Source organism: Bombina bombina, chromosome 1 (genome assembly GCF_027579735.1).
Source record: "Bombina bombina isolate aBomBom1 chromosome 1, aBomBom1.pri, whole genome shotgun sequence".
NCBI lineage: Eukaryota > Metazoa > Chordata > Amphibia > Anura > Bombinatoridae > Bombina > Bombina bombina.
Window position 1 is genome coordinate 971,990,014 of NC_069499.1, and position 24,896 is coordinate 972,014,909.

The 24,896-nt window shown below is 35.5% G+C and overlaps 1 protein-coding gene across 1 annotated transcript in view; it reads left to right on the forward strand.

Annotated features, from left to right (window-relative positions):
* CDH4 (cadherin 4) overlaps window positions 1–24,896 on the forward strand; it is a 442,653-nt gene that overhangs the window by 392,364 nt on the left and 25,393 nt on the right. The window contains exons 9-10 of the mRNA XM_053716006.1: window positions 16,339–16,524; window positions 21,600–21,853. Of these exons, the coding sequence (XP_053571981.1) occupies window positions 16,339–16,524; window positions 21,600–21,853 (440 nt within the window). The remainder of the gene's footprint in view (window positions 1–16,338; window positions 16,525–21,599; window positions 21,854–24,896) is intronic.

Below are 24,896 nucleotides of genomic sequence, written 5' to 3' on the forward strand. Positions count from 1 at the left end.
ACATATGAAATAGGTAAAGTGTACAGGAATAACGTGTTTATGTGCATTAATGTTCTGTAGTATTTCTTCATTACAATGTATGCATCAAATTTATGTAGACACAACAGAGATGCATTTTCTATAAAATCAACTTTCAGATTATTTTTTATCTCACTTGAAATTGTACCTGTGCATCATGTATCACCGTACACCTATTTTTTAATTGAGGAGGTCACATCAGCATTAAATTAATTCAGCAGGTTTTGGCCAGATGTGTTGCAAGTTAATTCTTCAATGTTTGTCACACGTCAAATGCCAAACTGTCATAACAGATAATAAGTCAATGCTGAACTGGACCGCCACTAGAAATTTTGGGGCCTCTTACTTGACCATTAATTAGGGGTCTCCTTTGACCTGTGCAGAGATGTTGTAAAACAAAACTCATACACATAAATATATACAGAAACTCAGACATCCTGACACACACACTATTACACACACAGAGACACAGAAATAGATAGAAGACATAGATAGAACAGATAAATAGTGATGGATACGGAAAGATGGGTAGAGACAAAAACCAGAGGGTGAAATAGATCAGATGAAAAAAAAAACAAAAAAAACTAACACTTATCGCTCATGCGCTTACCTGACACCATGTTAGCTCTACAGGTCTACAATAATTTTTATTCAATTTTAATATTTAATAATAATTTTTACTGTTTATTTACTGAACATATTTTACATTCCAATGTTCTTCTCATAGAAGAAAATGTTGTTTTTTTAATATATATTTCTATATACATTTATGATTAATTATAATTATAAAATATATATCTATGCATATATATCTATATAAATATATATATATACATATATATATATATATATATATATATATATATATATGTATATATATGTTCTTTGACATAGGAATTGCTACATTTTGTATTTATGTTTACCCATGAACAGGGACTAGGGCTTGAGTGATTTTACTAATTAGTATATATTTAAGCCTAGAGCCCACGAGCAAAGGAATTTCTGGACTTATTTACTAATCTATGTTTTTTTACCTTTGCGTGGGATCGGCTTTTTCTCAAGTGTGCTGTGTGTATATACACGTATTGGGAATTCAATTTCTTGAACTGGAATTAACACACTGGGGGTATAATGAGCTTTTTTTCTCTTCAACCGTTGACTGACATGGGCACTAATAGACTTTCTCTTGAGGATACATTTATTAGACAACAGGAGACATTGGACATTAGTGAAGTCTTTCTTCTAATGGAACGGACTCTAATCAAAGAATACCGGACTTGGTGGGATAAGAGAGCCCTGGAGAAATATCTCTTACTTGATCTTATACCTAGAGGGCTACGTTTGAAAAGTTTCCCACATTTCAAGTTGATGATTATAAGTTTGTAAATGAGTGGAATTCAGCACTCTCTGAATGTTCTAAAATGCTAATGGGATTAATAGTTAAATTAAAAGATAAACAAATAGTTAAAATAAGGTAGGAATTAACTAATGTACAGACACAGCTAAATGAATTTATAGAACATCCCAAATATGATGACCTGGATAGAGTATTGAAGGAAAGTGTGGACAAATTCAGAGTAGAATTAGATCATTTTAAACTCAGAAAAGTTAATAGTGATAATGAAGATGATATCAATAATAAGGTATATGTTTGGCAACAATCTAAAAGAACAAACAGAAAAAGGAGAAGATGGTTTAACCAAAAACCTAAAACATCAGGTTTAGATAAGAAAGTTACTTTTTCTGACTCTGAATTTACTGACGATGAGCAAGCAGATCACTCCACTAAAAGGGGCTCTAGTGACCAATCTGAGGAGGAACTAGTGGTTAGACCCAAACAGGGTAATAAGACAACATGGGGTAGACAGGACTCCACATCTACTAGAACAGATCCGGTGGTCACTAGGAACCTTAATGAAAGGGATATAAATATGGATAACACAGATATGAGACGTAGGGAATTCATGAGAGATAATGAGGGAGATACTCCTATACTAAGTACCACTGCTAAACCATGTCTAAAAACCAATACTAAAACAAGTCAGCACCTTTTTGGGCAGGTGGGGATGAAAACAGAAGGGGGAGGAGGAAGAGGAAGAAACACAGGAAGAGGTCGAATGGGGAGAGGTCAATACAACAAATACAGAATATAAAAACCATTAACCTTTCAAATTCTATACTGGATGAGGATGAATTTGTAATGCCTGTTATGCTTTTAGGTAGTTGTATGAACACTCAGCTGCTATAATATTGTACTATGTAATAGTTCATAAGATGTTAATTTGTTTCACTCTGACCGGAATTGCAACTATGTTGTAAGCAGAATTCAATAGTCAGTGAGTGAGTTACTGCAATGTATCAACAGTTACAAACCGAAGCTGTTTATAGGAGCTAGTGGTTTCTCAGAGGCAAAATGGAGAAGGCAGTGATAGGCTAGTATACACAGGTTACTAACCCGTTGCTCACAGGAGTAAGATGTTCTCTGAGGAAACTTGCCGATTGGCTGGCTTCGTAGGAGAGGGAGGGGCTTAATGCTGACCTATGATACTATGATATACTGCTGGAAAACGAGAGAAACAGTGCGGTACAAGTTCAAATAGTTATGCCTCCGGTAGATGCTATGAGAATATCAGCAGTAGCTGATTTAGTAAGGTGAGTCTTAGCTGGATGACAATTTGCAGAGACTTAGTTTACGTAGCAGCGCAATGTAAATGCACTTGGAGGAATCCGGTCTGTATTCCGTGTCAAAGGAATCAGTTGTTAGAGCTGATGCTTGAAAACAGCTAGCTATGTAGCTGGAGCTTAAAGTTTTACTTGGTGGGCGAGTTTTGACTTGACTCCATAGCAGGAAAGTTTGGTAGTCCTGAGGTAGGAAATATAACAGCAAACAATGAAATCCTTGATAAAGTCGTTCTTGACAGCAAACACTCCAAGCGGAGAGGCTCAGTGCAGAGCTAGTGATTAGGTTCACCTAAGAAAATACTAAGCACCTGTTTGCAGGTGTGCAGATGGCTTTAAATGCAAAGTGGGATGGGCTAAGGTGAGAGTCCTGACATGACCCCCTCCTCAAGCAAGCTGTCCCATAGCTTGAGGTCGTGGACGGTCGGGAAATCGATGATGAAATAGGGACACCAGTCTGGGAGCGTGTATATTAGTGGAAGGTTCCCAAGTATCATCCTCACTGTTGTAACCCTTCCATCGAAACAGATACTGCAATTGCCCTCTACAGTATCTGGAATCAAGTAAGTCTTGTACTTCATATTATTTGGGAGATGAGTTACAGGCACGGGACGTAGAACAGGTGTAGAGTCCCTCATGTGTCTAGCCAGTTTCAGGAGAGACACGTGAAAGGTGGGATGTATGCGCATTGTGGGTAGTAGTTCCAGAGTGACAGCATTGGTGTTTATTATCTTAGAGATCGGAAATGGTCCGATGGACAAATTACCCAACTTTTTACTTGGTATCTGCAGTTTTACGTTTTTAGTTGATAACGACACACAATCTCCTACTGAATATGTTGGAGGTGGTCATCGCCTTAAATCATAGTTTTTCTTTTGAGTGACTTGAGCTTGTGTGATGTTCTCATGGAGATTCCTGAAAGTTTCGAGGAGAAAATTAGTCAACTGGTCAACTTATGGGGAGGCTGAAATACCACCAAGGTGAGAATGAAAATGTTGGTTGATAAACACAGTTGGCGGAAAATGGTGTCATCTTCGTTGTGGAGTTGATGGAATCATTGAATGCATATTCAGCCATGGGCAGATACTGTACCAAGTCAGTTTGTTGTTGGGAACAATAGCAACAGAGATATTGTTCTAGCCATTGGTTCAGGCGTTCTGCTTGTCCATTCTTTTGAGGAATAAAAGACGTACTGAAATGATGGTTAATTTGAAGTTGTTTCCAGAACCGGGAGGTAAACTGGGAGCCTCGGTCAGAGGTGAGTATGGGTGGAATTCCATGAACCCTGACCACATGTTTTAAGAATAACTGAGCAGTTTCAAATGAAGTGGGGAGTTTGTGGTATGGTATAAAATGGGCCATCTCAGTGAAAAGATCTATTATGACAAGAATGATATTTTGTTTTTGTGAAGTTGGAAGTTTGACGATAAAATCCATCCCCACATGTTGCCATGGTCTTTCAGGAATATGTATGGGCATGAGGAGTCCATATGGATGTTGCTTCTGGTACTTAGATATAGTACAAACAGTGCAACTTTATATATGTTCTATTACAGAGGTTTTCATTCTCGGCCACCAGAATTCCCTTGAGATCTTTTCTAAAGTGCGTGTCACTCCCTGATGTCCAGAAAGAGGTGATTCGTGAAACAATCTTAGTAGTGCTGGTCGTAAGTCAGTTGGTATGTACAACCTTTGATTTAAGTAGTAGAATCCATTTGGTTTCAAGGTGAGGTTTCTATGTGGCAGATCTTTATCCTTACTTAAGGAATTTTTTAGTTAAACTGCAAGATTTGATGTGATACCTATGAAGCGTTCAGTGGGTATGATATTTAGGGGTTCTGTAGAGGCACATGCTTTTTTTTTTTCCAGGAAAGTGCATCTGTTTTGCCGTTTCTGTTTGCTGGTCTGTATATGATGTTGTAATTAAATCTGGTAAAGTAGAGGCTCCACGCACCTGTCTTGAGGAGAGAGTCTTATTATTTTGTAGATATTCCAGATTATTGTGGTCCGTATAAATGACTATGGGTATTTGTGTGACCTCTAGGAGATGTCTCCAATGTTCTAGTGAACATTTTATAGCAAGAAGCTCTTTCTTGCCTATCGGATAATTCCTCTCAGCGGAGTATAACCTTTAAAAAGTAGGCTATAGGGTGAATAGGTGTTGACAGTGTTTCATGTTGTGAGAGTATTGCTCCAATGGCATAGTCAGATGAATCAACTTCTAATATATACTGTAGCTTTGGGTCTGGAAAGTGTAAAAGATGAGCACTGGTGAATCTTTGTTTTAAGTCATTGAAAGCTTCAGTTGCTTCTGAATTCCAATGGAAAGGAGTAGTGGAACCAGTGAGACACATGTGAGTGGTTTTGCAATTTTAGAGAAATTCTTAATAAATTTCCTATAGTAATTTGCAAATCCTAAGAACCGTTGAAGATCCTTTTTTAGTTATGGGCTGTGGCCAGTCCTTAACAGTTTGGACTTTATTTTCCTCCATCTGTATTCCAGATGGACTGATATGATAGCCTAAAAATGAAATTTCATTAGTATGGAAGATGCACTTCTCAGATTTAGCGTATAGCTGATGTACTTTTAGTCTGGAAGTACCCATCTGACGTGTTTGATGTGATCTTGTAAAGTGTTGGAATATATTAAAATGTCATCAAGGTAGATTACAATACAAACATCCAGGAGATCTCTGAAGACATCATTGATGAAGTATTGAAAGGTAGCGGGGGCGTTGCATAGCCCGAAGGGCATAACCAAATACTCATAAAGTCTATATCTAGTTCTGAAGGCAGTCAGCCACTCGTCCCCTTCTCTGATACGTACAAGGTTATACGCTCCTCACAAGTCTAATTTGGTGAAAATCTTTGCTTCATATAATCTTTCTATGAGCTCTGGAATTAAGGGTAATGGGTACCTCTGTTTGATAGTATTTTTATTAAGTTCTCTGTAATCAATGATTGGCCTCAGTGTCGAGTCCTTGTTCCTTACGAAGAATACCCCATTACCAGCAGGTGAAGTGGATGGTCTAATGAATCCTTTTCATAGATTGTCATCAAGGTAATTTTTAAGGTGTTCTAATTCGGGTTGACCTCTTGGTATAGGTGTCCGTATAGTACAGTAGCTCTGGGCTGTAATTCAATCAGTCAGTCAAAGACTTGGTGGGGGGGAAGAGCTTTGGCCTCTTTCTTACTAAAAACATCACAGAAGTCTGATTATTCTTTAAGTAGAGAGAGAGTTGGTTCAGGTACTTGGAGTAGGAGATCTTGATGAGGGTAACAGGTTTTTTGGCAGTAGGTGGAAGTGAGATTGACCTGTAAGTGCTTCCAATCTATGATTGGTTGGTGGACTTGGAGCCAGTTTAAACTTAAAACAATGGGAAATAAGGGGGAAGGTAACACATTGATAATTATATATTCAGTATGTCCAGTGGGTGTTTGTACATGTATGGGTATAGTTAGGTGCGTAACAGGACCTGTGATAATGCTAGAGCCATCAATAACTTGAATTGATACTGGTTTATGCTTACACACCAACGTTATTTTATTTTTAACAATCAATTCCTTATCTATTTAGTTCCCATAGGCTCCAGAGTCCACGATAGCCTCAGCAGTCAGTTTGCTTTGATCCCACTGTAAAAGTAAAGAGATATGACAATAAGTGGTGTTTTCATCTAGTGGTTGGGAAGAGTGTATATGTAGACACTTACTTTTCTTGGATTTTTGAAGGACTGGACAATCCTTAACAATGTGAGTGGGGTTAGCACAGTACATGCACACCTGTTGATTCCTTCTTCGGCTCCTCTCCTGAGGAGTCAGCGGTCCTCTGATGACTCTTATTTCCTTGGCCTATACAGTAGCTTTGCTGGAGGTTGATAATTGACTAGTGTTGGATGCAGTCCTGTTTGGTGAGTCATTCGTATACCGTTCGGTCTTCCTTTCCCTGAGCCTGCGGTCTATTTGAATGACCAACAATATTATAGCTTCTACTGTGTCTGGAAGTTTGGTGCGGGCTAACTCATCCTTTATGGAATCTGACAGGCCTAACCAGAATTGATTCCTTAAAGCTATGGCATTCCATTGAGAATCAGTGGCGTATTGTTTAAAGTCTGTGATATAGTCTTCCACAGGACGCTGGCCCTGCTTCAGACTTTTCATATTGGCTTCCTGCGTTAATTGTAGGTTGGTGTCCTGATATAATTCATCCATAGTTCTAAAAAATTCATCTAGGGAGGCAAGAATGGGATCGTTGGTCTCATAGCAAGTATCAGCCCAGACCCTAGACTCTCCTCTAAGGAATGAGATCAGAGTTAAAACCTTTATTCTGTCTGTGTTGTATGTTTTAGGTTTTAAATTGAACAACTGCCTGTACATCTTCCTGTTCCCAGAGCAAGTGTCAGGTAAAGAAACCTGGGGTTCAGGGTTCAGGCGTGGAGTCAGATTGATTACTTTTAAGGGCTATGGAGTCCTTTATTATACTACAGAGAGTTTGGTTTTCAACCTGAAGTTCACTAAGTCCTTGTCCTAGCTGATCCACTCTTTGGGACAAGTTGTAAAAAATCTGTGGTAGATCTGCTGGTTCCATTCTGTGGGCTTAGTATTATGTAATGCCTGTTATGCTTTTAGGTAGTTGTATGGACACTTAGCTGCAGATCTAACTTGTTACTATAATATTGTACTAAGTAATAGTTCATAAGATGTTCATTTGTTTCACTCTGACAGGAATTGCAACTATGTTGTAAGCAGAATTCAATAGTCAGTGAGTGAGTTACTGCAATGTATCAACAGTTACTAAGCAAAACTGTTTATAGGAGCTGGTGGTTTCTCAGAGGCAAAACGGAGTAGCCAGTGACAGGCTAGTATACACAGGTTACTAACCCGTTGCTCACAGGAGCAAGATGTTCTCTGGGGAGACTGCTGCCTTGCACCTGAGGATAAGTCCGTGGGAAAGACTTGCCAAGTAGCTGGCTTCGTAGGAGTGGGAGGGGCTTAACACTGACCTACGATACAGCATACACTGCTGGAAAACGAGAGAGACAGTGCGGTACATGTACAAATAGTTATTCCTCCGGTAGATGCTATGAGAATATCAGCAATAGCTGATTTAGTAAGGTGAGTCTTAGCTGGATGACAATTTGCAGAGACTTACTTTACGTAGCTGCACAATGTAAATGCACTTGGCGGAATCCAGTCTGTATTCCGTGTCAAAGGAATCAGTTGTTAGATCTGATGCTTGAAAACCGCTAGCTATGTAGCTGGAGCTTAAAGTTTTAATTGGTGGGCGAGTTTTGACTTGACTCTGTAGCAGGAAAGTTAGTCCTGAGGTAGGAAATATAACAGCAAACAATGAAATCCTTAATAAAGTCGTACTTGGCAGCAAACACTCCAAGGGGAGAGGCTCAGTGCAGAGCTAGTGATTAGGTTCATCTAACAAAATACTAAGCACCTATTTGCAGGTGCGCAGATGGCTTTAAAGGTAAAGTGAGATGGGCTAAGGTGAGAGTCCTGACAGAGTTATCAGTTTTGAGCCTGGGTTTGGGCTTTGTCCCAAATGTAACATTCAACTTATTTGAGACCATAACTGACATAAATCATCTAGTAAGAGATCTTACTCTAAAGAAATTCTTTTGGGGCAAAGAGACACAAACCCAGGATGTTGACACGCAAAATGTTGTTGTACCATAGCATGATAATTTGAATGACCTTCCCCCAATAATGGACATTATTGACTTTAGGGAAGCCTGTGATTATTTTTCATTACAGGATCTTTGTTATGAATCGAATACCCCTAACTTGTTTGCTAAGAACACTCACATAGGGTTTAAACCCAGGTCAATCTTCTATCCTACGAGGGAGAGGGGCCCCTCTTTGGAGGCTTTCCACCAGAGGATAGAGGAAGACCTGGTACAATTGTCTAGGTAACACAGTGCTGCCCTCCAAAATCTTACTCAGGGTCAGAGACATGCCTTAGAGAGTTTGGGAAAAAGAGATGACATAGCCACCAGACAAGAAGATAAGGGGAGCAGCATTGTGGTACTGGACAGAAAAGCTTATGTTAAAGAAGCAGAAAGGCAAATACAAGACACAAAAGTGTATCTCACACTCCCTCGTGACCCCACAAATATATATAAACTACAATTTCTGGATTTGCTGGATGATGGACTAGACCAGGATACCTTTGATTATCTTTTTGTTAATACTACTATTATTCCAATCTTCCATCACCTCCCCAAGGTACATAAGTCCTTGAAGGAGGTGAGAGGAAGACCTATTGTATCTGGAATAGGTTCCCTCTTTGAGAGGGTTTCTGGTTGGTTAGAGACTCTCCTGCAGCCCATTGTCCAGCAATTACCATCTTTTCTTAAAGACACAACACACCTGCTATCAAATTTAGAACAAGTAGTCTGGAATGCCAACTGTTCATGGTTAACAGTTGATGTAGTGGGCCTTTACTAATGCATTCCACATGAGTGTGGAATGGAAGCATTAAAATACTCCCTTGATATGTACAGTAACTATGATATAAAATTAAAAAGCTATCTTGTGAGAGTCCTGGAATTCCTTTTAGTTCACAATTATTTCAAATTTAGGGACACTTTCTTTCTCCAGAGGCGTGGGACCGCTATGGGCGCTATATTCGCCCCGGCCTATGCCAGCTTATTTATGAGTTGGTGGGAGAGGTCCCACGTCTTTGGAGAAAGAAATCCATATAGCGGGAATATACGGTCAAACAAAAGATACATTGATGACATTCTCTTTATATGGACAGGGACCGAACAAGATATGAAGGATTTCATCATTTATCTTAATTCCAACCATTTAAACAATTTACATCAACTTATGATAAATACCCTACTTAGATCTATATCTGATAGATGATCCAGTCACTTCTAGTGTAATAACCACATTGTATAGAAAACCTATCACTTCAAACACAATTCTACATGCCAGGTCATGCCACCCCAGACATACTGGTTTTGGGGTGGCTAAGGAACAGTTCATAAGAATGAAAAGAAACTGTTCGTCTAATGCAGATTTCTTAAAGGAATCAGATATTTTAAAGAAACAGTTACAAGAAAGAGGCTATTCTCAAAAAACTGTTAGTAGAGCATTTATAGAGGTGAATAGAATGGATAGAGGGGCAGTGCTACAGAAGAATATAGATCAAGTCAAATATTCCACCTTTGATGGCCAAAAACCTAAATTCATTACCACATTCAGCCCCCAATTTACAGAAATATGTGGGATTATAGGTAAACATTTGCCAGTTTTAACAGGTGAGGATAGCCTAAGGGATTTTGTTTCTCATGGTTGTAACTAGATTCCCAGAAGGGGTCGTACACTAGGGAATATCTTAGCACTGAGCATGCTCAGAAAAACTAGCACAGGAGGGAGCAGTTGGCTTCAAGTTAAAGGGCACTTTAAATGCTATTTCTCTAATTGCATTGCTTGCAGTCACACAAGTGTAACAAACAGGTTTTAATCTAGAGTCACACAAAGGGTCTTTCTTTCCTCTAACTGTACCAATTGCCGTACCAGGTATGTGCGACATTTCATAACAGATCACAACAAAATAGTGAATACTTTCAAATGACAGATCATTGAGTGCATAAACAATACACCATAAAGAGCACTCACTTAAATACAAATCTGGAGTAAAGGAAACAATGACACACAATATGAAGGTAAAGTCTAAAATATAACTTTTATTAGTAGAGTAAATAAGAAAGGGGGGGAGTAACCCCTCAATACTGGAATAACATAAAAGATAAAAAATAAGATGTATAACATTAAGGCTGTAAAATGTACTAGTTTAGGAGGGGAGGAGCACCTCAATATATATATAAATGTATGGAGACTGGGCCAACAAGTATAATTGTATTAGAAGTTAATACAGAAAATGGGCACAATCCCACAGAATCAAGTGATATCGTACCACCAAATTAGAGAATACTACTACGTAATATCAAACCAATACTGGGGAACAAATTTCATAAAGATGACTAAACCCAGCAGTATATAGGGAGTAACCAGATTAAAGTAATAGTATATAATTAAGTAGAAGGAATACAATCCTCAGTACGGTAACAATATCATATAACCCAGTCCCCATAGTACCATAGCAATTATGTTATCATATAAAGTAAAGTAAATATATGTGGAACATTTTTCACACATATATTACGGATTAATGTTATGCACAGAGACTTAGTATTGGTTTGATATTACGTAGTAGTATTCTCTAATATCCCTTGATTCTGTGGGATTGTGTCCCTTTTTCTGTATTAACTTCTAATACAGTTATACTTGTTAACCCAGTCTCCATACATTTATATATATATATTGGGGTGCTCCTCACCTCCTAAACTAGTACTCTTTACAGCCTTAACGTTATACACCTTATTTTTAATCTTTTATTTTATTCCAGTATTATGGAGTTACTCCCCCCCTTTCTTATTTACTCTACTAATAAAAGTTATATTTTAGACTTTACCTTCATATTGTGTGTTGTTGTTTCCTTTACTCCAGATTTGTATTTAAGCTAGTGCTCTTTATGGTGTATCTTTTTTTAACATTACATAATTACCTCTAATTACCCTCCCCACTTCTCTACTTTGGGGATAATAATTGGCTATATAAATCATTTCACACACTATCCCTATTAATGCATAAACAATACCCTTAGGGGAGGATATAGAACTTCCAAACTTTTACATAGGGAGGCCTTTTGGATATTCACATTGCAAACTAGACGTCCAAAAGGATTTAATGCAGATGGTGATATCATTAATCATTGGCAATATAAATAATGAGTGAAGTAATCTCCTACCCGTTTATTCCTAGAGAGGGATATTCATGCATACATATAAAATGTGATAATGTAATAAGGGGGCAATGAGTGATTTCTTTCCTTTTCCTTTTTTTGGAATTGTATATAGCACTGGTATCCCATTTCTCGGAGTCTTGTTTTTGCCCTAAATCTGTGTTATGGATGGAGATCACCCATTGCTATCACTGTTCTTATTATTTGCTCAAATACGTATATAATATTTTCTGATGATAAAATATTTTACAATTAGGGCTATTGGTAATGTTTCTATTTATGTTCATGTTTCTGTTAACTGGTTAAGTGTTTAAATCATGACCACAGCTGTAACCCTTAATTAGCCAATACCAGCCATGGTCTATGATTAAGGATTGTCTTCAGCCGAAACGTGTAAGACTGGCACGGAGCTGTTGGTCATTACATCATTTTTTGATGCTTTTATTGCTTTGAGCTATTTTACTGTGTAATCAGTGTGTGTGATTTGGAATAAATAATTTTTGCATTGGAGCTCGCTGGATTTCGCTGTTTATGTTCCTAATATAGGAATATATGTTTAGAAATGCAAAGAACACTTCCCCCTATGTGAAGAACAATGGAATGTAAAATATTTACAGTAAATACACAAACACATTATTAAATATTAAAATTGAATAACAATTATTTTTCTTGTTTTAAGGTATTTGAGTGGAAAGGTCTCCAAAGTGTGTGTGTGCATATATATATATACACACACACATACACATATTTAGGCATATATATAAATAATCAGATTATAACGCAGTATACAAAGTACATGGCATAAACATTATACAATTCCATAGTCCATAGTATTTGAGGGGAAATGTCTCCAAAGTGTGTGTGTGTGTGTATGTGTATATATATATATATATGTATGTGTATATATATATATATATATATGTGTGTGTGTGTGTGTGTGTGTGTTTAAATGTGTATATATGTATGTATATACATATATAAATACTTAATTACACATGTATATACACACATATATGTATATATACACACACATACACATATTTAGGTATATATATATATATATATATATACACACTATATACCAAATACATAATTTATATCAGATAGTGTAACACTTTAGTTTAATGTATTTATGTGGTGTCTGGTGCACATTTTTATTTAATTCTTACTCTTTATGCTAGGTCGCCTCTTGTGCAAACTCGACTTGTGCTAAATTTGTTTGCTCTCGAACAAACATGTTTATTTTTAACTTGTCAGATGCGTGCAAGTTAGCGTGCCACTAGTATTCTGGCCCATAGTGTAAATAATAATTTAATTCAGTACTATATTGCGAAGCATTTGTGTTTTTATCACATTGAAAGATCCAGGTGTCCTTTAGTGAGATTATATTGTTTTTTGAGTAACTTCATAGTGAATCTTTTTATATGATATGGAACAATTTGACTTGTATATAATCAAAAAATCACATATGATAAAAATGAAAGATGATTTACATTTTACCAATAATACATTTTATTATTGTGCGTTACAGCATTATACCTATATCTAACCCAAAGAGCTTACAGTCTAATTTCTTCTGCAGGAAAATCTAAGAGACAAGTATTTTACACTTTTTTTTTCAAATTTTCTGAGGTGACCTCACTTATCCATTGACTTTTTGCTCTTTGAACGTTTTTATTCATTTTCAGAGAAGCTAAAATTTTAGAACATACACGTAGTACAGAACATAAAGGAAAACAGCCATCCCAGGCTGGTCTCGTTAACGAGTTCTTTGAGCTTATCACTTACGGCTCATCCTCGCTCGATACGATCAGGTATAGTGAAGCACAACAGATGTGAAAGGTCAGCTTGATGCTGGCTACATCAGTCACACGGGAGAGCAGGAGATTGCACTGTGGATAAATTCCTAATTTGTCTTCCTAACAAGGTTGATGGTATCAGGGATTTTACTGTGCTAGAGTAGCAGAGTAAAGATTTTTGTGCTGTCAGAGCTACCAATGGAATCTCCAATCTATAGAACAGGCTATAAAGTTTGCAAAGTCGAGACACTCAAGTAAAGAAAATCCTGTTCTTTTCTCTTGCTTTTTTCTGTTTTTCTGCGTTGAAGTATAGAAATACAAGATTATTTTTGTTGTATGTTTATATAACCTACATAATTTAACAAAAATACAAGTTCCCCTTATTTATTTTTAAAGGGACAGTCTACACTAGAATTGTTATTGTTTTATAAGGTAGATAATCCCTTTATTACCCATTCCCCAGTTTTGCATAACCAACACTGTTTTATATATATATATATGTGTGTGTGTGTGTAATACACTTTTTATGTCTGCCCTATCTGAATCATGAAAGTTTATTTTTGACTAGACTGTCCCTTTAAAGGGACAGTCTACCATAGAATTGTTATTGTTTTAAAAGATAGATAATCCCTTCATTACCCATTCCCCAGTTTTGCATAACCAACACAGTTATATTAATATACTTTTTACCTCTGTGATTACCTTGTATCTAGGAACCTTCTTCCAGCCCCCTGATCACATGACTGTGACTGTTTATTATCTACTGTCTTAAATTTAGCATTGTTTTGTGCTAAATCTTAAATAACCCCCTGTGCCTGAACACAGTGTTATCTATATGGCCCACGTGTACTTTCTGTCTCTTTGTGTTGAAAAGAGATTTAAAAAGCATGTGATAAGAGGCAGCCCTCAAAGGCTTAGAAATTAGCATATGAGCCTACCTATGTTTAGTTTAAACCAAGAATACCAAGAGAAAAAAGCAAATTTGATGATAAAAGTAAATTGGAAAGTTGATTAAAATTAAAAGTCCTATCTGAATAATGAAAGTTTAATTTATGCTAGACTGTCCCTTTAAGTGTGAATAAAGATACAGTTTACAGTTCTGAATTAAATGAATCATTTCTTAACTCTTGACTTCCAAAAAGACATGCAACATTCTGTGCCGACTTTTTGACAGCCAATAGGTTAAACCTTATAAATATAAAGTTTAGATAATTATTTTACGGAATCTCCAACTTTTCTGTGTCCCCTTTTAGGAAAGGTAAAGATCAAACTATTATAATCAGGTATATATAAACTGGATTGTGTATCTGAAACCTGCACGGATTCTGCTTACGGATAACTGGATATTGGACAAACGGCAATTGCGCAAAGAACATATGACTAATTAGTATCTACCCTTGCAGTTACTAACATATTCTAATAATTTATTCCAAGTCATAGAGATGGTTGTTAGTTTCACAGTTTTGCAATCATGCTATTTTAAGAACAGGCAAAATTATGCATTGTTACACAATGAGCAGAGAGCCCAGAATTATATCCTTGGTGATGTTGACTAATGAATAAAAGGATTTTAATCTCAAATTATGCCAAGTATTTTTAACTTGTAATCAGTAAGTAAAAAGTAACAGGGTTTAACAGTGGATGTTTACTTTTTCTCAATCTCACAACAAGGCATTTTCTAAAAACAAAATGCCACTAAAATGTTAATTCACTATCACATCATATCACGCATTGACTTCTGTCTGTGCCCAGACAATTATTAATGGTTCTGCCAGGTTTGTCTTCATTGCACAACAACACTCCCCATTCTCTGTCTAGTTGTCCCACCATTGGCTTCTCTTATCTTCGGGATAAAATGAAAAAGCCTCACCCTAGCCAACAAAGAACTCAACAACAATACACTGTCCTATATCTCTATCCTTGTCTGCAAATATTACCCCACACCTCTGAGCTAGACCTTTTTCACTCAATTCTCTTTCACACTCTGATTTACAGGACCTTTATTGCATCTAGTTTATAGAATTATTTGTTATGCTCTGTGAGGCTCTTATTAATATTACTACAAAGGTTCCTCAAAATGTATCAAAAAATATAAATTCACTCAATAGTTAAGGGTCATGATACTTAAAAAATTATCTCTGCCCCATTTAAATGAAAATGTTTCAAAATGGTTTACAGTGATATTTTTTTTTCTTCAAGAAAACCCTGTTTTCTATATAAGTTTTCACTGTTAACCAATGAGCTGTGGAGTCATAGGGCTCATTTTTATGCAATAAGAAACGCCTTTTTTAATACAATTACAAATTACAGCATTTTGATGGGATGTAAGATTGTTGCATTGTAATATTATTGCATTGTCTGCTAGAGAATTAATGGATTTATTTTGAGTACCAAAAAGCATAATTTATCATGTGCTACTCAAGCTATATCTAGCCAAATCACTATGCCTAAATGAAGGTGAAAGTTATTTTGTAAATGTATATTTCCTTGCAAAGAGCATATTTTTGAAGGATGAATTAAATCAACTTATACTACCACCGCCCACAGAAAATGTATAAATGCAGTAATTTTATTTAAAGGGGTATAAAACCCAAAATGTTTCTTTCATGATTCACATAGAGCATGCCATTTTAAAAATCTTTCCATTTTACTTATATTATCTAATATCTTCATTCTCTGTCTATCCTTTTTTGAAAATAATACATAGGAAGGCTCAGGAGCAGCAATGCACTACTGGGAGCTAGCTGCTGATTGGTGGCTGCAGCTATATTCATTTTGTCATTAGCTTACTTGATGTGTTAAGCTAGCTCCCAATAGTGCATTGCTGCTTCTTCAACAAAGAATACCAAGAGAACAAAGCAAAATGTATTTGTTTAAAATTGTATGCTCTATCTGAACCATGAAAGAAAAAATTGGGGTTTCATGTCCCTTTAAAATTATTTGCAGTAAATCATTACAAATTATCATACAACACATGGTTAGATGATAATGATTGGCGTAAATCTTCTGCTCTAACAGTTTATTGGTGAGGTGCCAGAGAACCGTTTGGATGTGGTGGTGGCCAATTTGACAGTGGTGGATAGGGACCAGCCACACACTGCAAACTGGAACGCGGTCTATAAGATCATCAGCGGAGACACATCCAATCACTTCACCATCAGGACAGACCCGGTGACCAATGATGGAGTTGTAACTGTTGTGAAGGTAAGATAGTATGCAACATTCTGTATCTGTCTATAATGATATCACTATTCTATCTATTGACAAATGCCTAAATATATTTACTAACCCATCAATTCAAATATGAATTTATAAAGAACCCTATAAATCTGTCAAAAACTGTATCTGTCTGTTTTTGTCTGTCTTTCTGTCTATCCCTTTAACCATTCTTCTTCAAACAGGTCAATCTGTTGTTCAAACCACTAACTAGCATATTATTTTTATTTGCTCATCCCATTCAAGTCCTGTAAAAGGGAATGTTCAAAGCAATAATGTGAAAAGTAAAACTTTATTTAGTCATAAAATGAGTGTAGTACGTTGTGAGGATGAACCTATTATGGGATATTTTCAATGCAATGATTAACATCTGATAGTGATAGTGCAAAATGTAAAGGTTGAATTAAGGTTTTACAATGAGCGTTACAGTAACTTTCCAACTGTCATTCAAGTTAGAATAATTTAAATGTTTTTTCAATGACCCATTAAATGTTTGGTTCCCCCTCTTTATTTGCTACTGTATATGTCCAGCACCATATTATAACATAAATACATATAAGAACACAGCATTTATATCTATCTTTAAAATATTATTGTTCAGGGTTCTTTCATATCTAATGTTTCTCTCCTATTTTAGCGTATTTCGGCAAAATACAGTAATATTCCATTTAAAACAGTTTATTCCCTGTAATTTACTAATAGATATTTTTTTTTATCATTTCCCTAGTAACCAATTTATAAACAACACATTTTTTGTTATGTTTTTTTTTCTTTTTCCTCTATAGACATTAATATTTTTCTTGTCATTAGGTTCAAGCACTTGCAACGCCATGTTTTAATCTTAGTTTTATTTCAGATGTCACCATAGTTACTGCTGGTCACCTTGGTGGGTTTGATTGTATTGTGTTTTTAAAAGCGTTTGTGCGTTTTTGTTTGTTTGTTTTTTAATTGACCAGCAACCATGGATAAAAAACAATATTATATTACATCTCACATTACATACTAGAGGCTTTTCGTGACCTGTAATCGAAAATGGAGGTCTACCAAAGTAACAAAAGAAAGTATGAAAAACACAATGCATAGTAATACTCCAACATAGATACATATATATTTTGCATGTATATATATTTTATTTTTAATTAAGAAATTGTCTGACAATAATTTGTTTAAGAGTGAGGTAAATATCACCCAAAAATATGGGCTCCTAGTTTTTTACTGTTATAATGGAAAATTTCCGCCAGTGTATATTTCTAAAGTTGTGTACAAATTGTTAGTTAGTAAAAATAGCACTGGTTAGTTTAAATAAAATATGATTGAATAAAAATATATTTACCTTTCAAAAGACATCTGTTTACTAATCAACCACAGAATTTACTAGAATTAGCTCATGTGTTTTCTAGTTCACTGGAATGCTATGTAAGTGAAGTGCCGCAATTCCCTACAATAATAGAGATTTGTTAGGCCCCAGTGTCATAAGTCAAAGTCATAAGACCACTGTTTCCTAACCTCTCTATCACCTCAGAGGTGCGTGCTGAAGTCACACAGACTGATTTATCAGGGATGATTAACTAGCCTGATTTGTTGTGTGATAACAGTTTGGTTTTGCTGCCTTATTTTTAACTTTTGTGAAGACCTATAAAAATCCATGTTAGAATGTACTAAAAAATCATTAAATTCCCTGTTTGCTATTTGCATTTGTCTGTCATGCATTTACTTGGAAATATCGAAATGTGTGAATGATTGAAATAAAGCCTGGAACCCAGGCCAGTATTCTTTAAATAAAATATCAGCCTTTCTAAATGTTAAGTAAACCGAGATAAAAACTTAATATTATATGATTATATTTTGTGTAAATGTTTCCGTAGATATTGTATCAATTTTCTCATTGACACTGCCATTTTGATTACTGGCAGATTAAAACCTAAATAAAAATATATATATGTATGATACTCTTTTTTTCAGGTTAATAAAAGGACCAAAAAAATACAGTAGAATTGCATCATCAACAAATGCATAAAAAAAAACAATCCAATAGCACTAAGTCTGAATTTCAAATGACTAGTAGAGATGTGCAATCATTTTTTTGTTTTGTTTTAATGAAATTAGTACCCGAAGTAGGCACCAATGAAAATGAAAGAAAATGAAAAAATACTGATGTCAGTATTCATTCATTTACTTTATATATTTTTAAGGGGTTAATACTTACCTTAGTTAGCTCTCCATGCTCTCCAAAGCACATTTAGATAAGTATTGTAGCTAAAGGTGAACTTTTCATCTGTAGCTTTAAAATGTTTACATTCGTTTTAACGAAAATGAATGTAAATGTTTAATGGAAATTCAGCCACCGAATATTCGGGGGAAACTAATTTCCCTGAATATTTGGAACATAAATTTAGTCCGAAATGACATTTTCTTGGCTGCACATATCTATTGACTATTAGATTTTATTTTTCTGACACATTTCAAAGTTAGTTACCTTTTCCTTCTTCTTGCATCATGTGACAGCCATCAGCCAATCAAAAAGTGCATGTATGCATATACTGTGTCTCAGAAAGTTTGCATATAAAAATATTGTGCACATGTTATAATAGAAGTGATTTGGAAAGTTGATTACAATTGTACGCTTAATCAGAATGATTCAATTAATTTTAAATTAGGTTGTAAATATAAACAGGAAATGCATGGTTGCACTTAAACCTTTCTACTGTACTGCATGTTGCCAGAGGAGGAAAGACCACTCTGCTGATCCTAAGAGGCCAATATACTATAGAACTGATATAGATATAGGCATGAAACAACTGCTAAGGTTATCTGTTTTATAAGTGATGGTCATTATATAATATTAACATATTTTAATAATGTTACATAATTCAGCCTGCCAGTAATTTGAAAGGCAATTAAGTTAATGATAAATGTAAAGAAACTTAATTCATTAGCAGTTGTGTTCCTTTAACTTGACCCTGTTCTAAAGCTTGCACAAAAGTGGCATAAAAAGGAACCATCACTGTGAAGGACACATGAGTTGTTCCCAATGCTTCTATCCATAGACAACTGCAATTAATGAGATATTCCTAAATGAATGTACTGCAGATATTGATGTAGTAGTGGGGTTGTGCAATCATGCATTCTGCAATTTATCAGACATCCTATTAGCAGTTTCCAGAGGAGTAATTAAATGCCCATTCCAATCAATTAAGTGTATGTATGTCAATACAGACCCTGCTCTTTTACTTTTTCATCTCATTTGTTATGGTCATTAAGAAATTTCATTGAGGTATTTAAAGGGATATGAAATGCATTTTTTATTTTAATGATTTAGATAGCGCATGTATTTTAAACAACTTTCCATTTTTTTCTATTATTTAATTTATTTTGTTCTTTTAATATCCTTTGTTAAAAAGGATACCTAGGTAGGCTAGGGAGCTGCTGATTGGTGGCTGCGCATAGATATGCCTCATGCGATTAGCTCACCTAATTCATTAAGCTAGTTCCCAATAGTGCATTGCTGCTGCTTCAACAAAAGATACCAAGAGAATGAAGCAAATTAGATAACAGGAGTAATTGGAAAAATGCCTATAATTGTATATCTGAATCATGAATTAAAATTTTTGGGTTTCATGTCCCTTTAATATGGAACGAGGTAAGGATATAGGTGGCCATTTTTACTTTGCTATATAGAAGCTTTATCCAGTTTATAGGTTTAGGGCTAGATTACAAGTAGAGCAGGAGCGCAATAATTAACCAGCCATTACAGCAGTCTGTGACGGCATCAGACAAGGCTCCTAAAGGAGCCAATGGAAGCGTGCTCTCGTGAGCGTAATGCTTTCTAGCAATAGGAACGCGAGCTTGCGTTTGCATTGCGATTAACTTGTAATACCAGCGCACAATAATGCACTGGTATTACAAAATGGAGCGCTAATAGCACTTGCATGCAAGCAATAGTCAGCGCTCCACTTGTAATATGGCCCTTAGAATGAAGTATTAGCGTATAAATGCAAGGCTACGCACATTCTGAAGTCCAGATCTTATGACAGACTAGAATGCTTCTCATTCTAGAAATGGGTAAAAAATAAGATTGATCTGTATTGAAATGGAGCTTATTTGCCATAAGGTTTTTTTTTTTTTAACTATTGATGATGATAGTACTGGGGGCAAAAAAACATTCTGACTATAGTAATATTAATGCAGAAAAAATCAGTATTTAAAAATGCAGTATATATTTACAGTAGTGTAACTCTTAAACAAGCATCTAATGATAATTAAGTAACTATAGTTTTTTATTGTGGTATCTAGATGATAAGTGTTTGAAATAGACTCTGTTCCTTCTACTAAATTGGCCTTATTTAAAGGGACATTGTACACTAAATTGTCTACCCTTTAATGTGTTCCCAATGGTCTATTTTACCTGTGGAGTGTGTTTAAATGTTTCCCTTTACCTTTATTTTGTTATTTGAAATAACAGTTTTCCCCCTGTAGAAACAGTGATATAAAATTGTAGAAAATATGAATACCAAATGTATTCTCTGTTGAAAAGCTAGCACTGATTAATTGCCTAGTGGGGGTAGGAGAGAGACCTAAGATTTTTGTATCTGAAAAAGCTGGCTGTGCTCAACCATAATTAGCATTTCAGTACCTAACCATATGGTTGATTGCAATCCTTGAGAAAAGTTTATCTAATGCTTTTATTATTAATATTTTTATTATTATTATCATTATTATTACAAAATTCACCATTAAAGTCTATGGAGATTTCTGTAGATACATTTTTTGATAAAGTTATCAAGAGGATTTTGATCAACTCCTGTGTTTAGACATTAGCAAGTCTACTTTACCTGTAGGCTCAGCCTATTTTATGGGCATGTCTTTGAAAACAACAGGTGATGGTTTTAATGAGCAAAAAATTGCAGGAAATGATAGTTAATCTATTGCTGTTGATAGGGTTTGGATGATTATATGTATGACTTTAATTATGTTTGTAAAGCATTTTAATTATGTCTATAAAGTATCATCCTCTAGTTATCAATAACAACAGCAGTTACACCCTTGCATTAATTCTCTTTCAGCCGGTTGACTATGAACTCAACAAGGCGTTTTTGTTAACGGTCATGGTAACAAACCAGGCGCCATTAGCCAGCGGGATCCGGATGTCCCTGCTGTCTACCTCAACTGTCACTATCTCTATCACTGATGTAAATGAAGCTCCTTATTTTCCCAGTCAAAATGAGCCCATCAGACAATTTGAAGGGGAACCAGCAGGGCGATTACTAACTACGTTCACTGCTGTAGATCCTGACCGCTTCATGCAACAAGCCATAAGGTAAATCCCAACAGACGGAGAGGTATTGGTTGTTTCTTCTGGAAATTGTTTTCAAATTTGCTTTACATTACGGTGCATGTGTTATTTTAAATCTTGGTGGCTTTTTATTATTTAAAAAAACCTAGAGCTGTTTCAGAAGTTTTTTAACAATACTTTTAAACACCTAGGGCTAGATTTATCAAGCCCTTGCGGCAGCAAGTTCTCACAAAAACTTGCTCGCCACGATTTATCAAGCAGCGATCACCAGACCGCTGCTTCCCTAACATCTTCGCCACATCTATTCTGGCGAAATTCAATCTCCTTGGTCGAGTCCGACCGAGGAGATTGACAGCTCCTGCCCGCGCGTGATTGGCTGTGCGCGGGCAGGGGGCGGGATTGCACGCGAGCGCAAAATTGCGCTTGTGTGCAATGTTAATTACCTGCGGGTAATTGCACCCCGCCACAGGCGAGCTGAGGCGTACAGAGGTGCGTATACGTGCCCCTGTACGCCTCAGGGTTGATAAATCTAGCCCCAAATGTCATCATCAGGTGTGACATGTATGTAGAGGAATTGATAAAAAAAAATCACAATATATTGCTTCATTATATTTCATGTAAAGATATATCAATCCCTACCAAAATAATATTCCAGGTTCTTATTAGTGTTTTAAAATGTTGGAGCTAGAAGCAGGGCTTTCTTATCTACACAAAAATTGTGCATTGCAAATTGCAGCCAAATTGGCTCAGGAGTTGCCAATCCGAAGGTAATATGGCTGGGATTTGTCTGTAAACAGCGGAACGGGCTGCAGGCAACTCACTAAAAGAAGCTTTTTTTTTATAAATACTTTTGGAATCTTTACAAATATTCTTTTTTTTTATTTTTAGTAAAACATAGAAAATATATCTAAAACAGATACATCACTCCTTATTAATGCATGGCATAATAATAAAAAAAAACTAAAAAAAATCCATTCTCAAAATACAGACACAAATATCTTAAAACTGTTTTTGTTAGTGACTTTTATGATTCTTTAATGATGAAAAATAATCTTACTTAATATAAATATTATAAGAACAGAAGTGTATATATAGTTTTTCAAAGCTTTAAGTCGTCTCTCAGATAATCTAGTGCCCATAATTAGGATATAGGGGGAATAGCTATGAGTTACACATGCTGCACGGAATTATTCTTCTCGACAGCACTACTCATCTTCCTTCTTGCACACCTTTGGAATTAGATTATATTCTCAGGGGCTGATGTCAGGAGAATAAGCATTAAGGGCCAGATTGGAGTGGCACACTAACTGTTATGCACAAGGGAAAAGGGGTTTATCGTGGGTGTTGTGACGATATCAGAAAATTTTGGCGTCAAAGATAGTTTTGATCTGTCAACCTTGCTTTCTCTGTCTTGTGCTTCATATGCCCTATTGCCTCAATTTGCCCCATTAAAGATTAGAATAGAAGTGGATCACTATTTTGCACTGGAGCTCGGGTGTTGACTTTGCTTTTTGCGTGCATTAGGTTGTGCTCATATTATGAGTTGCAATTAAAATATTAGCGCAGGTGCAAAAACCCAACTTGCGCAAATAGCTGAACTCTGAACATTTCTACTGCATTAAAACGTATTCTCCTATATACTTCAATGGAGTATGAAAACTGCAACAACAAAATTTGAACCTAATCATGTTTATTCAAGTGTGCTAAACCCAACATGAATTATGAATATTTCACATTCCAATGTTCTTCACATACAAGAATATGTTCTATTTATTCTTAAATTTATATATATATATATATATATATATATATATATATATATATATATATATATATATATATATATATGTGTGTGTGTACTGTTAAATGTATTTTTGATGTGTTTTGTGCATCATTTTTCTAGCGTAACATTTAACAAGAGCTCTGAAGTCGCGCTAATCTGACACGCGTCAAATATCTAATAAAAATTATTTTTTAAAAAATTGCAATAAAAAGTTAGATGTGATGTCAGGTATTAGAAGATGTCTATACATATTAGAAGCAGGTATTAGAAGCATTTCTATACATATGTATTTATATGTGTATATATGTATTTATAGAAATATATACACATATAAATACAGTTATACATATATATAATAACATACATATATCTCATTGCAATCCTGCACTCGTGTTTGTGAGAGCTGGCGGCTGTTATTTTTTTTTTGTTCGAAATGAGGCTCCTTTAAAGTGTAGGGGGAATACGATCCTGCATTTGCAACTTCACGAAGTTGCAACCTATAATGCGTGCGCAGATAAAGCACTTGCGGTAGCGCAAATTTACACTCCACTCGTAATCTAGCCCTTATTTTTACTGCTGAGCTTTAGGTGATTTTTTAATTAAATGTCAGACATAAATAAAGTTGGGAGGTTAATGGCTTATTACTGAACAAAAGATATTTAGAGATGGCTGATGTTACAGTCTAAAATAAGATGTCATTCGAACAAAATCATTATTAGCAGAGGGCTAACTATATAATTAACTCTCTAAAGCCATTAAAAATATTAAACCTGTATTATTATTTTTTCCTTTTGTTATTCTAAGCATAAGTTTGTTTTGCTTTTTTTTTTTAAAGTTGTACAATTGACCTGTTGACTATTGAATGCATCCGTCAATGGGTGCTGGTATGAATTGCCTATACTATCTGGGCCACACTTACCTTTTAGAAGCCTTAGAACAATTTTTTATGTTAAGCAAATTTAAAGGGACATTAAACACTAATATATTTTTGTGTACCTCCCTCTAATTGTTTTTGACGCCATTTTGATACCTAGGTTACACTGCAGGTATCCGAAGGAGAGTTTCAGCACACGTGCTAACACATCAGCACTGGAAAGCAGTGAAAACTATTTTTCAGCATAGCTGCATCCACTGTCTTGACTTGAGGGCGGTGGGGAATAAATGTATATTGTAATTTTTTTTCACTATGTATAATTAAGCATGTTATATTACAATATCAAGTGTTTCATATCCCTTTAAATTCCAGGCATATGTAAAAGATATTATGTAAAATTCAGAGAAGGA